Source organism: Neophocaena asiaeorientalis, unplaced genomic scaffold (genome assembly GCF_003031525.2).
Source record: "Neophocaena asiaeorientalis asiaeorientalis breed wild unplaced genomic scaffold, Neophocaena_asiaeorientalis_V1.1 scaffold515, whole genome shotgun sequence".
NCBI lineage: Eukaryota > Metazoa > Chordata > Mammalia > Artiodactyla > Phocoenidae > Neophocaena > Neophocaena asiaeorientalis.
In genome coordinates this window covers 1,663,476-1,676,007 of record NW_020175829.1, presented here as the reverse complement: position 1 = coordinate 1,676,007, position 12,532 = coordinate 1,663,476, and the positions used below count along the sequence as shown (strand labels likewise).

The following is a 12,532-nucleotide window of genomic DNA, read 5'->3' as shown; positions in this document are numbered from 1 at the left end:
AGCATTGTCGAGCGCGCGGGATTGTTGGTCCACGTTGCACCCTACCCGGCACGGTGAGCAATAGGGCCACGCGCAGACACCCCTAGTGAGGGCACGTTAACTGCGGCCAGACGTCTGTAGGGAATGAATGAAAACTGGTTTCTGAAAAATTACTTTTTTCTCATGGAAGTATTTAGTCTTACCATGCTTAGTTTCGAAGGATAGGAATTGGTGGGCAGGGTGGAGATGAACCGTTGAACTTGGCGTGTGTGTGGTGTCGCCCTCATAGGCATGGCCAGAGTGTTAAAGAGCATTACAGGTGTTATAGAGGACTGTATAGTAAAATGACTTTCTTGTTAACAATCTCTTTATAATGTTCCGTTGTTATCAATAATATGAATGTCCGAGAAAATCTGCCTAGTTTCTCCTTTGATTGCATTGAGATCAGGTTTAAAACCCAAAGAAATGTGACACGCTGCTAAGTATTGGAGGCCCAGAGCCTGGTTAAAGAGCATTAAGTGAACTGAAGTTACTGTAGCTAGAATCCCTTTTGATGTTCGCTGGTAATAGCAGCCCTTTTCCCCTTCTTTGTAGAGGCAGGTTAAGTATATGTGTGCGTTTTTTTGCCACTTAACTTGGCATGCAAATATTATTTCTCTGGGGGCTTAATAAAATGCCAGAAGGATGATTCATTTCATGTTGAAGGTGTGTTTAGTGGCTGTATACGTGGTTTCTGCTGATGTTCTCACATCTGCATAATTTTAAACTAGAAGGCAAGTCGTTTCCCTTGGGTCTTCAAGTTTACCTTTTATTTTAATCAAATATTGCTGCAAGATTGTTGGATTTTGACTGACACACTTCTCCATCTGGGTGGCATCCAAGGTGACAGGCTAGGCTCTTTCTGCTGGCTTTATGAACCTACCTGGGAGATACAGGAGCATAAACACAGGATGCAAAGAGATGCAGATCCTATATCCCAAGGTCTTCTAAACTGTTTTGTTAAGCGTAAGCCTGGCTGTGAGTGTTGTTTTACACTGCTTAGGGAAACGCCTTCCGGGCCGGGTGGGTGTAATTCCAGCTCAGTCTGCAGGCACTTTGGTGCTTATGTACCTTGTGCAGCCTCATTCTTCTGTCAGAGCTGCATTCACTGTTAGCCGGAAAGAAGGCAACTTTTTTTTTTTAATTAATTTCCTTTGGTAACCATACGTTTGTTTTGTCTGTGAGTCTATTTCTGTTTTGTAAATAAGTTCATTTGTATCTTTTTTTAGGTTCCACATATAAGCAATATCATATGATATTTGTCTTTCCCTGTCTGACTTACCTTGTATGATAATCTCTAGGTCCATCCACAGGAGGCAGCTTTTGAGGTTGCTTTGGAAGCATTAGCTTAAAAAAAAAAAGCATAGCTACTCGTTTGGAATTCTTGCACCTTTCTGTATAAGGCATAGGAATATTTATACCATCTTTTGAGATTTAGGCTTAAAATCTTTCTCAAAGAATTTCAGCTTGAATGTACTAATGCAAATGATGACTACAGCAGTAGAACAGCAGGGATGCTAATACTGTTTTAACACATTGGAGAACCTAGTGTATTCACATAGGGTCCTGTCACTTGCTCTTAGGAGCATTGGGCATTGGGTAAAATGGACTAGACCATAGAGGCTTAGCTTGAGGGTTGCGGTGATGCTTGCCTTCTCACCATCTGTCAAAGCCCAAGTCACTGTGGAGACTGATGGGTGCTTCATAAAGGCTTCTTAACACCAGAGCCCTAGGACTCTGTCGTTTATTTTCTTCCACTAAGTCACGTTTACTCACAGTGAAAAGTTACATGCCCAAAATGAAAGAAAACAAGTTGCAACTCCTAATAGTATGAGGCCTGTGTGTCAAAGGCAAGCTAGGTACCTGCCTCTGTTGTTTTTTGCGCCTGCCTTGCCTCCGCTGCTCAGGTTGAAGGAAACAAGCAGGCCTTGGGTTTCAGCTCTGCCATAAGGACTGGCTGTTCCGTGTTTGGAACAGATACTGTGACCATGCAGTTTACCCTCCTGGGATAGACAGTTTCCCTAGGAATCCTTTGACAGGCAGGTTCTTGAAGCTATTATTTCTTTGAAGTAACAGAAGGGTAGGGTGAAAAAGGAAAAAGATGGTTCCGTTTTTGAAGATAGGTGATAGGCATGTCCTGTATCTTTAGCCTACAGTTTGATTACTGAGGAAAGCCAAAGAGAGCCTTCGGTTCTGCTATCATTGCCGTTTAGATACTGAGGAGAACACTCTAGTCAGCAAATAAATTCTAGAGTGGCCCTAAATTAACAATGGCAGGCAACACACGTACACACACACGTATGTGTTTTGATTTAGATAAAGCGACATTTGCATTTTGGACTCCCTAGATGCAGGTGCCACCGTTTGCAGGTACACAAGAATGGTCCTGGTGATGCCCTGTTTAATCAAGAGAGATGGGTGGATACATCCTTTGTTCTCGCAACTGGTTTTCTAAGATTTGATTTAAAGCAGGGAGAACAGAACAACAGAACTCCTGACTTTGCTACTCAAAATATTCTTCCTTTTCTGTGCCCGAATCGCCACTTTGGAAGCTGTCCGGAGCAGGAAAGGGGAGTGGTGACTGTGGCCAGAATCTCTCCTGTTTCCACGATAGCTTGCTGATCAGTGTATGGTTGTGTTTATGTTGGGGCTCTTTCAGGATGCTGTAGTAGTAGAGGTGTCTGGTCACAACTTATTTGTAATGATAAATAAAGGTTTGGTCATTTTAGAAGTTGGCCTGAGCCTGTGGTTTTAATGCTACGTTTCCCATTTACTGCACTTACACTTTGGTAAGACACTGGGTCTTACCAAAGGAATTCTTGATGGAATTAATTAGTAGGTATTTGTTTTACACATGGCTTTATGATGCTTGCATAGGGCATTAAAGCCTGTGCACATCCCAGCGTTACGAGAGCTGGAGGCCTGGCATTTCAAGTGGCCAGCAGTGAATCAGCTGGACCAGGGCAGGGAGCTGTGAGAATGAGACCTTGCTCCTCTTGGCTTTTGCTGGCTTACATTCTCAAGGACTTCAATATCCTGCAAGTTGGCAATCAGGTTTTCCAAGATGAACCTGCTCTTAAGCAGTGATTGTTTTTTTTTTTTTTTTTTAACAGTGTATAGTTTAAATAGCTCAACAGTATTATAATAAGTGTCTTTCCTTATAGGTAGGTAGCCATCTCTGACTTTGTATAGGCCTGACTGTCCATTATTCAGAACAGTAGGGTGGCAGGGCCAACAGCGAAGTGTTCTGTTTCCTCTGTCCAAAACAATTGCTGGTTTGGTTCGGCCGTTCTGAACACTGATAGCATCAGGTTCAATAGTTGTGTTTTGTTTTTCAGGAGTGGAAACAAAATGTCCGTCAGCGTGCACGAGAACCGCAAGTCCAGGGCCAGCAGTGGCTCCATTAACATCTATCTGTTCCACAAGTCCTCCTACGCGGACAGTGTCCTCACTCACCTGAACCTGTTACGCCAGCAGCGTCTCTTCACCGACGTCCTTCTCCATGCCGGAAATAGGACCTTCCCGTGTCACCGGGCAGTGCTGGCCGCCTGCAGCCGCTACTTTGAAGCCATGTTCAGCGGCGGCCTGAAGGAGAGCCAGGACAGCGAAGTCAACTTCGACAACTCCATCCACCCGGAAGTCTTGGAGCTGCTCCTCGACTACGCTTACTCCTCCCGGGTCATCATCAACGAAGAAAACGCGGAATCGCTCCTGGAAGCTGGCGACATGCTGGAGTTTCAAGACATCCGGGATGCCTGCGCTGAGTTCCTAGAAAAGAACCTGCACCCCACCAACTGCCTGGGCATGCTGCTGCTGTCTGACGCGCACCAGTGCACCAAGCTGTACGAGCTCTCCTGGAGGATGTGTCTCAGCAATTTCCAGACCATCAGGAAGAACGAAGATTTCCTCCAGCTGCCTCAGGACATGGTAGTGCAGCTCCTGTCCAGTGAAGAGCTGGAGACGGAAGACGAAAGACTTGTGTACGAGTCTGCAATTAACTGGATCAGCTACGACCTGAAGAAGCGCTACTGCTATCTTCCGGAGCTGTTGCAGACGGTGAGGCTGGCTCTGCTGCCGGCCATCTATCTCATGGAGAATGTGGCCATGGAGGAGCTCATCACTAAGCAGAGGAAGAGCAAGGAGATCGTGGAAGAGGCCATCAGGTGCAAGCTGAAAATCCTGCAGAACGACGGTGTGGTGACCAGCCTCTGTGCCCGGCCCCGGAAAACCGGCCATGCCCTCTTCCTCTTGGGAGGACAGACTTTCATGTGTGACAAGCTGTATCTGGTCGACCAGAAGGCCAAAGAGATCATTCCCAAGGCCGACATCCCCAGCCCAAGAAAAGAGTTCAGTGCCTGTGCAATCGGCTGCAAAGTATACATTACTGGGGGGCGAGGGTCTGAGAATGGAGTCTCGAAAGATGTCTGGGTTTATGATACCCTGCATGAGGAGTGGTCCAAGGCGGCCCCCATGCTGGTGGCCAGGTTTGGCCATGGCTCTGCTGAACTGAAGCACTGCCTGTACGTGGTCGGGGGGCACACTGCCGCCACTGGCTGCCTCCCGGCCTCCCCCTCAGTCTCTCTAAAGCAAGTAGAACATTATGACCCCACAACCAACAAATGGACCATGGTGGCCCCTCTCCGAGAAGGGGTCAGCAATGCCGCAGTGGTGAGTGCCAAGCTCAAGCTGTTTGCTTTCGGAGGTACCAGCGTCAGTCATGACAAGCTCCCCAAGGTTCAGTGTTACGATCAGTGTGAAAACAGGTGGACGGTCCCGGCCACCTGTCCCCAGCCCTGGCGTTACACGGCGGCAGCTGTGCTGGGTAACCAGATTTTTATTATGGGGGGAGATACCGAGTTCTCTGCCTGCTCTGCTTATAAATTCAATAGCGAGACTTACCAGTGGACCAAGGTGGGAGACGTGACAGCAAAGCGGATGAGCTGCCACGCTGTGGCCTCCGGAAACAAACTCTACGTGGTTGGAGGGTACTTTGGCATTCAGCGATGCAAAACCCTGGACTGCTACGATCCAACGTTGGACGCGTGGAACAGCATAACCACGGTCCCGTACTCGCTGATCCCTACTGCGTTTGTCAGCACCTGGAAACATCTGCCGTCTTAGACACAATGCATCCTAAAGAGAGTGAGCGTAAGGTAAGAGTCAGTTTAGCTGTAAGTATCCGTATAGTTGAGCTAGCTGTGTAAGCCCGTACATGAGTGAAACAGGCTCCATATAGCGCATCTTACAGAGGTTCCACATGAACTACAAATAAGAGCACTTGTACCCCGGAACTTAAACACTTGTGTTGACCACAGCTGCAACCCCCCAAACATAAGGCAGTGGTTCTCAGCCTTTATTGGGCCTCAGAGTCTCCCAAAGAGCTTTTTGAAACCTGCCCACTCCAGAGGCTGGGTTTCATTAGGTCTGGGTGGGACCCAGGCATTAACATTTTTAGAAAGTTCTTCAGTGATTCTAATTACGGCCAGGTTGGGAACCTTGTCTCCTGAGCCCTCCCTGTGTGCCGGCAGCTGGGCTGTGTATTTCCCATGGATCATTTCATTTGGTCCCTACAACAACCCTGTGGGATATTATTATGAGAGCACTTCATAGATGAAAACACCTGATGTACACAGGGGTTAAGTAAGTTGCTCAGGTTCCATAGGGCTTAGCAGGCGGAAGGGTTGGTCAAGACATCAACCCAGGCAGTCTGGCTCTGGAGCATAAGCCCTTGAGGTCACTCCGAATGGCTAAACTTGATAAACCTCACATTGTTATCACCCCAGGAAATAATTGTCGATTTTTAAATTTAACTTCCTCAAACCCTCTTTAGAATGAAGTGGGGTTTAAAAAATTGAATGCTGAAAATTATTCCCATTGTATTCTGTCCAGAATTATTCATTAGCTTATTTTAAAGGTTTTTCCTTCTTCCCCACCCCCCAAAAATAGCCCCCTTTAGGGCATTTATTAACTTTTGAGAAGTCTAGGTCTGTCCTTATAAAAGGTTGCACCTGCGTTGTATAAGCTTGTCTGATGTATGGACACACTGAGCCATCTAAACTGCCCTTCCTGCAGCTTTTCAGAGTTAATCAGTCAAGCTGACCCCATTGTCAGGGCGAACAAAAGTTGTGTTTCTGTGTCATATATCTGGGTACATAATGGTTGTCTTGTGTACTTAAGAGTATATAATACTCTTGGCTCAAATAATTAATAGGCCTACACAGTTCAGGGTTCGGGAAGCTAATGGCCGCTTTGCTGCTGTTAAAATAAAGCATTCTCAGGATTGGCCCTGGAATCACTTAAGCGTATCTAAGTGTAGCACAGAACACATGGAGTGGATTGATTTGTTTTGGTGACTAATGGGCTCATTACTAATAATAAGAGAATAAAATTAAAAAATCTGCTTTGGAGGAACTGCTGGGAAAATGAACTCCTTCCTTGGAAAGGTTTGGTTCTGTGTTCCCTAGTATGTTTCACACCTTTGAAGGGGACCTTCTAGCAAAGAGGGGTTTGGACTCATTTGTCTTTTCTTTTCCTCATCTCTTACAGCTCATTTAGAAACACCAGTAAAACTGGCCTCCCTTTCACATGTAATCGTTCTGTTTCTTTCATTGCTTCAGTTATCTCCTCCAGCCCACTACAGTTAGTACAATTCTTAGTAATGTAATGTTTTCCTGGACTGAGACTCCTTCAAAGGAGCAGGAACTGTCAGAACCGTCCTCTGGGGAGCAAATGGGGCTACAAACTGGTTTTTGCAGCCTTGCTGGCATCTCAATAATCCTGAATAAACAAATGCTCTGAAAGGGGTTATTTCATTTGCGATATGAATGCATTACTCAACTCTAAAGAAGGTTTAAAGGACCTTCTAGGCAAAAGCATCAATTAGCAGTGCACTAAATTGGGTGTTGGTCCAAAACTGACTATATTTGCATAGGAGAGCCTTAAAAATTGCCAGTGATGGTGGCGGTACATCCAAATGGTAACTGGCTGGCATCCTTGGAAGTGGCTGGCATCCTATATGTCATATAGGTAGAAGAGAGAGAGACCACATGTACATTCTGTTTCTAGCTGTGGAGTCTGGACCTCTCTGCACTTCAGAGATCCTTTGTCAAATGAGTGATTCGAATTGTGATTTCCTTAAGATCTGTCCCAGTTCAGACTTGGGTGAACTGATAAATGAGGAAAAAGAAAAGAAAGGCGTGAAAATACCTAGCCAGTGCCTGGTACATATTAAGTGTTCAATACTCGTATTCGTTTTCTTTCCTCCCTTCAATTTAGACCTTAGCTCGCAGTGTGATTAGCTTTGTGTGTCATGCGAAAATCAGGTTTCTTTGACTATTATCAGCTTGTTATCTTTATACTTCATTTTCGGTACCTCCTTTCTCAGCCCAGAGTGAGTATGTTGGCAAACACTCGAATTCACCCTCTCCTGGGTATTTGAACTTAATCACACATGTCCGGTCCCTGGGAAATGGAACAAATAAAGTGTTCGGTTATATTCGAAACAACATCCCCTCTGCCCTTGGTGCTCTTAGCCAGAGAGTCAAGCACAGAATAAGGAAATTCGACAGGGCCAGTTCGCCTTTTTAAAGGGTGGCGTGGGGCTGATCAAAGCCACTGTTGGAGTTTCCGACGGAGAGAATGTTGGTTTAAATTTCTAAAGTTTACTACACACAAGATAGTGTTAAAACACTCGAGCCGGATGGAGTGACTTAAAAGAGGTGCCGTGTAGGTATCAGTCCTGAGGCTGCAGACGCTTCCGGGACCTGGCTTCGCCCTCCACACGTAGGTGCTACCCGAATTAATACAGTGTTAACGAAAAGTTTCCCTAGGTCTAAAAGCTTATCCACCAAGGAGATTTTAACTCTCTCCAGCTGCTCCCAGCTGCCGGGAAGGGACAAAGAGGAAATTACTTCTGATTTCGCTCCATTTTCATGGTGCTGTGTGGCCCCCAACTTGACGGCGTTTAGATTTTGGTTTGCTTTTGTTCCCGGCCCCCCTTTTTAGTGGTGGTTTTGTTTTGGGGTTTTTTTGTTTTTCTGTTTGAGTATGCAACCTCTTGACATTTCATATTATCACGAGATACATTCTTTAGGCCTAATGTTGCTGTAGAGGTTTCAAGGAGGTGAGGGTGGGCGATGACACCCGTAGTCTAAGGAATGTCTTGAAAGCTTGAATCACCGTTACGAAACTGCCAAAAGAAACAACTAATGAAGTGGATCAGACTTCCGGACACACAGGAGCAAGAAGTCAGTGCAAGGGATGAGCACCCCTCCCGAATTCCCTCTGTCTGTACTTCGAGTTTCAGCACTGGGGCTGCAGACTCTTATGCTAGGGCTGGAAATGGGCTCCAAGAACAGATAGGGTGAGGATTTGAAAGACAAAAGCCCTCTGCAAAGTCTCCTTCTGTAAAATTAGACTTAACTCAACGGGAAGGACGGGTGGTGTGGGGAAACAGCAGCTCCCATGAAATGTGCAGGCTTCGTGGTTATGGCACCTTGAATTTATATTCACGTTTGATGGCTGTTGATTCTGTAGCTAATAACACTGCATACCACAGCCCGAGTCTCCTAAGTGTGGACTGATGAACTTGGAGAATAAACTCCAGCCCTGGGCTGGTGAGGCCTGGTATGCTGTCATGTGAAAGAAAGCGAGACTGATTTCTGCCGTAATGAATAGCAGAGATGCATTTAAATAAGAGGATTAATATGTCTGCCTTCTATATGGTGAATAAATTTAATTTGGAATCCTTTATGGTAAATGGGCCCAAGGCGGGCGGCGTGGGGGTACGGGGAGGGGATTGGCCAAGGAATCTCTTGTGACCCTCTGGTGATCACTTTACAGTGGCTCTGTTTAACTGTGGAGAGGAATTATGAATGTCGGAAGCAGAAGAAGGCAACTCGTAACAGCACCTAGATGTATAGGTTTGAATTTTAAACGTATATATGTTTAGGAAAGAAGCAAAGATCTTTCTTCGGATACCCTGGTTTTTGTTGGGCCATCTGCATGCATGAATGCACCTACACCGAATGTGTAATTAAGACCTTTGGAAGCCATATCGACCTACTCTGTCCCAAGTTTAATTTTTTTTTTCAGATTTTGAGACTAACAAAAAATTTTCCTTTTCCTCTAGTTTAGCTGACTCCATCCCTCAATGAGACAAGATGGGACCTCTACTTTGGAGAGGCCAAGTTGAATGAAGAGAAAGAAAAGAAAAAGGAAAAGAAGTGGTTACAGTCCAATCCACCACACCTTGTAAATGCTTCTAACTGGACTTGAAGGAAGGGGGGAGGGGGGGGTGGGGTTTTCAGTGCAAGAGGCACATGGTTTAAATATGAATGAACGAACCTGTGATCTAGTCCTTGTCTTGTAATTGTGGATTAATGTCAGCATTAATCAGCCCCTCAAAGGGAGAGAAAAGCCGGCCCTTTTCCCTTGCTGTACCATATTCGGCATTTGATTTCCATGGGTTCCACCATTTATGTGTAAAATTTGAGATGGTTGTCACCTCTCTCTGAGGAGCAAGCTTGAAGCCTCCACACCAGCTGCTGTTGGAGATTGAAAGCCCGACTGGGGGGCCTGGAGGGACGCTTGCTGGGCTGGCTGCAGAGTGAGGACCAGTGGACTCCACGATAATCTCGGAGGGGCTGTGCTCCCCAGGAACGTTTCTGAACAATGGGGACATTGTTGTAGTTGTTTGGTAGATGTTCTTTTCTATTTATAAGTGACTTTAAACTTTTCCTTGGCTGGTAAGAAATTTGTTGTAGATTTAGCTATTTATTGTTTGAGGCCTGCATGCTGAAACAATGCTTACAGCTGTCTTCACGTGTATGGACGCGTGTGAGTGGTTGTACGTTTTGCACAATTTTGTGGCTGTTATGATGTAATCTGCTGCACAGAAGTGAAAACTTTGGCGTTACAATTAGGAATATAACTGGAGGGTGGGTTGGGAAGGGTGGGGGGTGGGATTTTGTAAATGTCAAGACAGGGAAGGATTACAAGACAGAAACTTAAGTTACATCCTAGAGGTAGAGAAAGCATGAAGGTCATTTTTCTCAGACTCATCAACTTGGACTGGGGTTTTGTGGGCTGTGGTCCTGCCAATGGCTCCTGGGGCAAGAGGAGGCTTCTTTCTGCCCTTCTCCTTCCTGTCCGATTCACTTGCTTCAATCTCAGCTACTGAAATTTGGAAAAAGGACCAAATCGCTCGGCAGTTGTTTTTTTTTTGTTGTTGTTGTTTTTCTCCTCTGTGTAATATCCTGAAGTCCTGGAAAATGCTATGGACTAGTTCTGTATATAGGGCACAGGTAAAGGCATTGTCCAAAGTTTATTTATTTATCTATTTATTACCCTATGAGAATGCTTGGCCATAACCACAGTTAACAGGAGAAAACGGAACACTCACCGATGGAAATTAATTCACTCACCGGATTTACTTGACCTGGATGGGTCCTTCTCTCTTCCTGCCGTAGGGTTTAGCAAGTGCTAAAAGTTCTCCAAGGCAATATTCACATGGGTACAATGTATACTTTAGTGCTCCCTCTTAGGTAAGTCTCTAAAAGAACTCTTTGGTGCACGAAAGTGACACATGTGGCCCCCAAACACCAAAGAATTGTAAGCAGTGGCCCTTGCTGAGAGGCTTTCTGGGAGAGTTGGGAATCAGTTGTGAATACGTTCTTTGCTAGTTCAAGTGCTTGTTTCCTAAACACGTGCCGTGATAGTTATTAGTGGTAGACTCATAGGTGCTTCCTCGCAGGTGTCCGGGGAAGCTCAGAATTTGCAATTCGCACTGCTTTCATTGCTGTTTCTCTCATTACCGTATTTTAGAAAATAGGGTTTAAGACCAATAACCTTTGACATCATGTGTTTGCATTGTCTAATGACAGATGAATCCTTCACATTTCTCTCCACCTGAATATATTAGACTAACTGTACATGTCTGTACGTGCCGTGAATAAGTGGGTTATAGTTGGACCAAAATAAATGAACGGTTGGAATCAAAGGGTCTCAATACTTTGCGGTAGTCAGCCCCTCGCTTCTAGATGTGTTCTAATCCAGCGGTCCCCAACCTTTTTGGCACCAGGGACCGGTTTCGTGGAAGACAGTTTTTCCACGGACCGGGGTGGGAGGCGTGGGGAGCGGTTCAGGAGGTAATGCGAGCAGTGGGGAGCAGCGGGGAGCCACAGATGAAGCTTCCCTCGCTTGCCCTCCGCTCACCTCCTGCTGTGCGGCCCGGTTCCTAATGGGCCTAGGACCGATACCAGTCCACGGCCCGGGAGTTGGGGACCCCTGTTCTAAACAATGCAAACGTCTGATTGTACCCTGGCAGTATATCGTAGCAGTTACGGCTCCGTAGTTTATGATGCAAATCTGCCAACATGTGGGTGTCACTGCGTGGCTTTTGAAAGCAGGGTGAATTTTTTGCAGTTGTTTCAAAGTTGTGGTCTGTCCTTGAATTCTCTATTAATTGCTGTGTGTGAGCCAGAGGGAGCTGTGGTCAGGGTGGGCCCCCAGCCTGCAGGGAACTTTCTGGACTCCCCGCTCTTTGAATTGATGGAGGCATTTGGGCTCACTACTTGACCATTCTCACCCTGTGAAACGTCCTACACTTTGAAGCAAATACAATTCACAGCACAGTGCACACAAAAACCTTGGCATAAGACAGAGAAGGTTCTTCTTATTCTGTGGACTGGTTGCTGTGGAAACGGATAACAAAGGGCAGCCTTCCACTTCTGGTATAATTGTGTAGCCCCCTTTTCTCTGGGCTTGACACCTGTCTGAATAAGAATGATTAGAGCTGAATAATATCCCTCTCTTGACTATTGAATATGTGGTTCACATACAAAACTGTATAAGTTGAAGAAGTAAAGTGTTCGTGTTCATATGTACTTGTTTGCTACTACATTTTTGAGGTTTTGTAAAACTGTTATTTTTTTTTCACAATGTGAAACTGAAGGTCAAATAAATTATTAGAGATTTTCTCTTCATCGTGAATATGGGTCTTTATTTGAATGCAACATAATTTTAGGCATTGAAAACTTGTGCTTTTTCTAGTTTAATCCAAAAGAGGATCATTTCAAATTTTTTTGGATGTCTTCTATTTCACCATTTAGTTACGTCCATTTATGAAAGCAATTTTGCACATTAAATAATTAAAATTTTTGACCTTTTAGAATATTTAAGCAAACCAAAACTACCTCAGTTAGGGTTATTGATAGCTTAGAATATAAAGTCATGTACTATGCAATGATGAGACAGCATACTTAGTATATAGAAGGAATTTAGTTTCTATACTCATCATGTGGGATATATTTTGATAGGAAAGCTGTGAGAGAAGGGGCTGTAGTTCAATCCTCTTTTCATCTGACATGACCTTAGAATCACTTCAAGTGAGTGGAAATATGTGCATATTATTTCTCTGAAATGGCACAGAAAACCACACGTTTAACCCCTCTGGTATACTTAGCTTCTTCCAAGTGGAAAGCCGCCATCCCAGCTGGCTCATTGTAAAGCCAGA

The 12,532-nt window shown here is 45.1% G+C and overlaps 1 protein-coding gene across 1 annotated transcript in view; it reads left to right on the top strand.

The window, feature by feature from the left end:
* The window catches only part of ENC1 (ectodermal-neural cortex 1), a 9,967-nt gene extending 686 nt beyond the window's left edge, over positions 1–9,281 (top strand). The window contains exons 2-3 of the mRNA XM_024732793.1: positions 3,357–5,171; positions 9,149–9,281. Of these exons, the coding sequence (XP_024588561.1) occupies positions 3,370–5,139 (1,770 nt within the window). The 5' untranslated portion in view covers positions 3,357–3,369 and the 3' untranslated portion in view covers positions 5,140–5,171; positions 9,149–9,281. The remainder of the gene's footprint in view (positions 1–3,356; positions 5,172–9,148) is intronic.
* Positions 9,282–12,532: the final 3,251 nt, after the last annotated feature.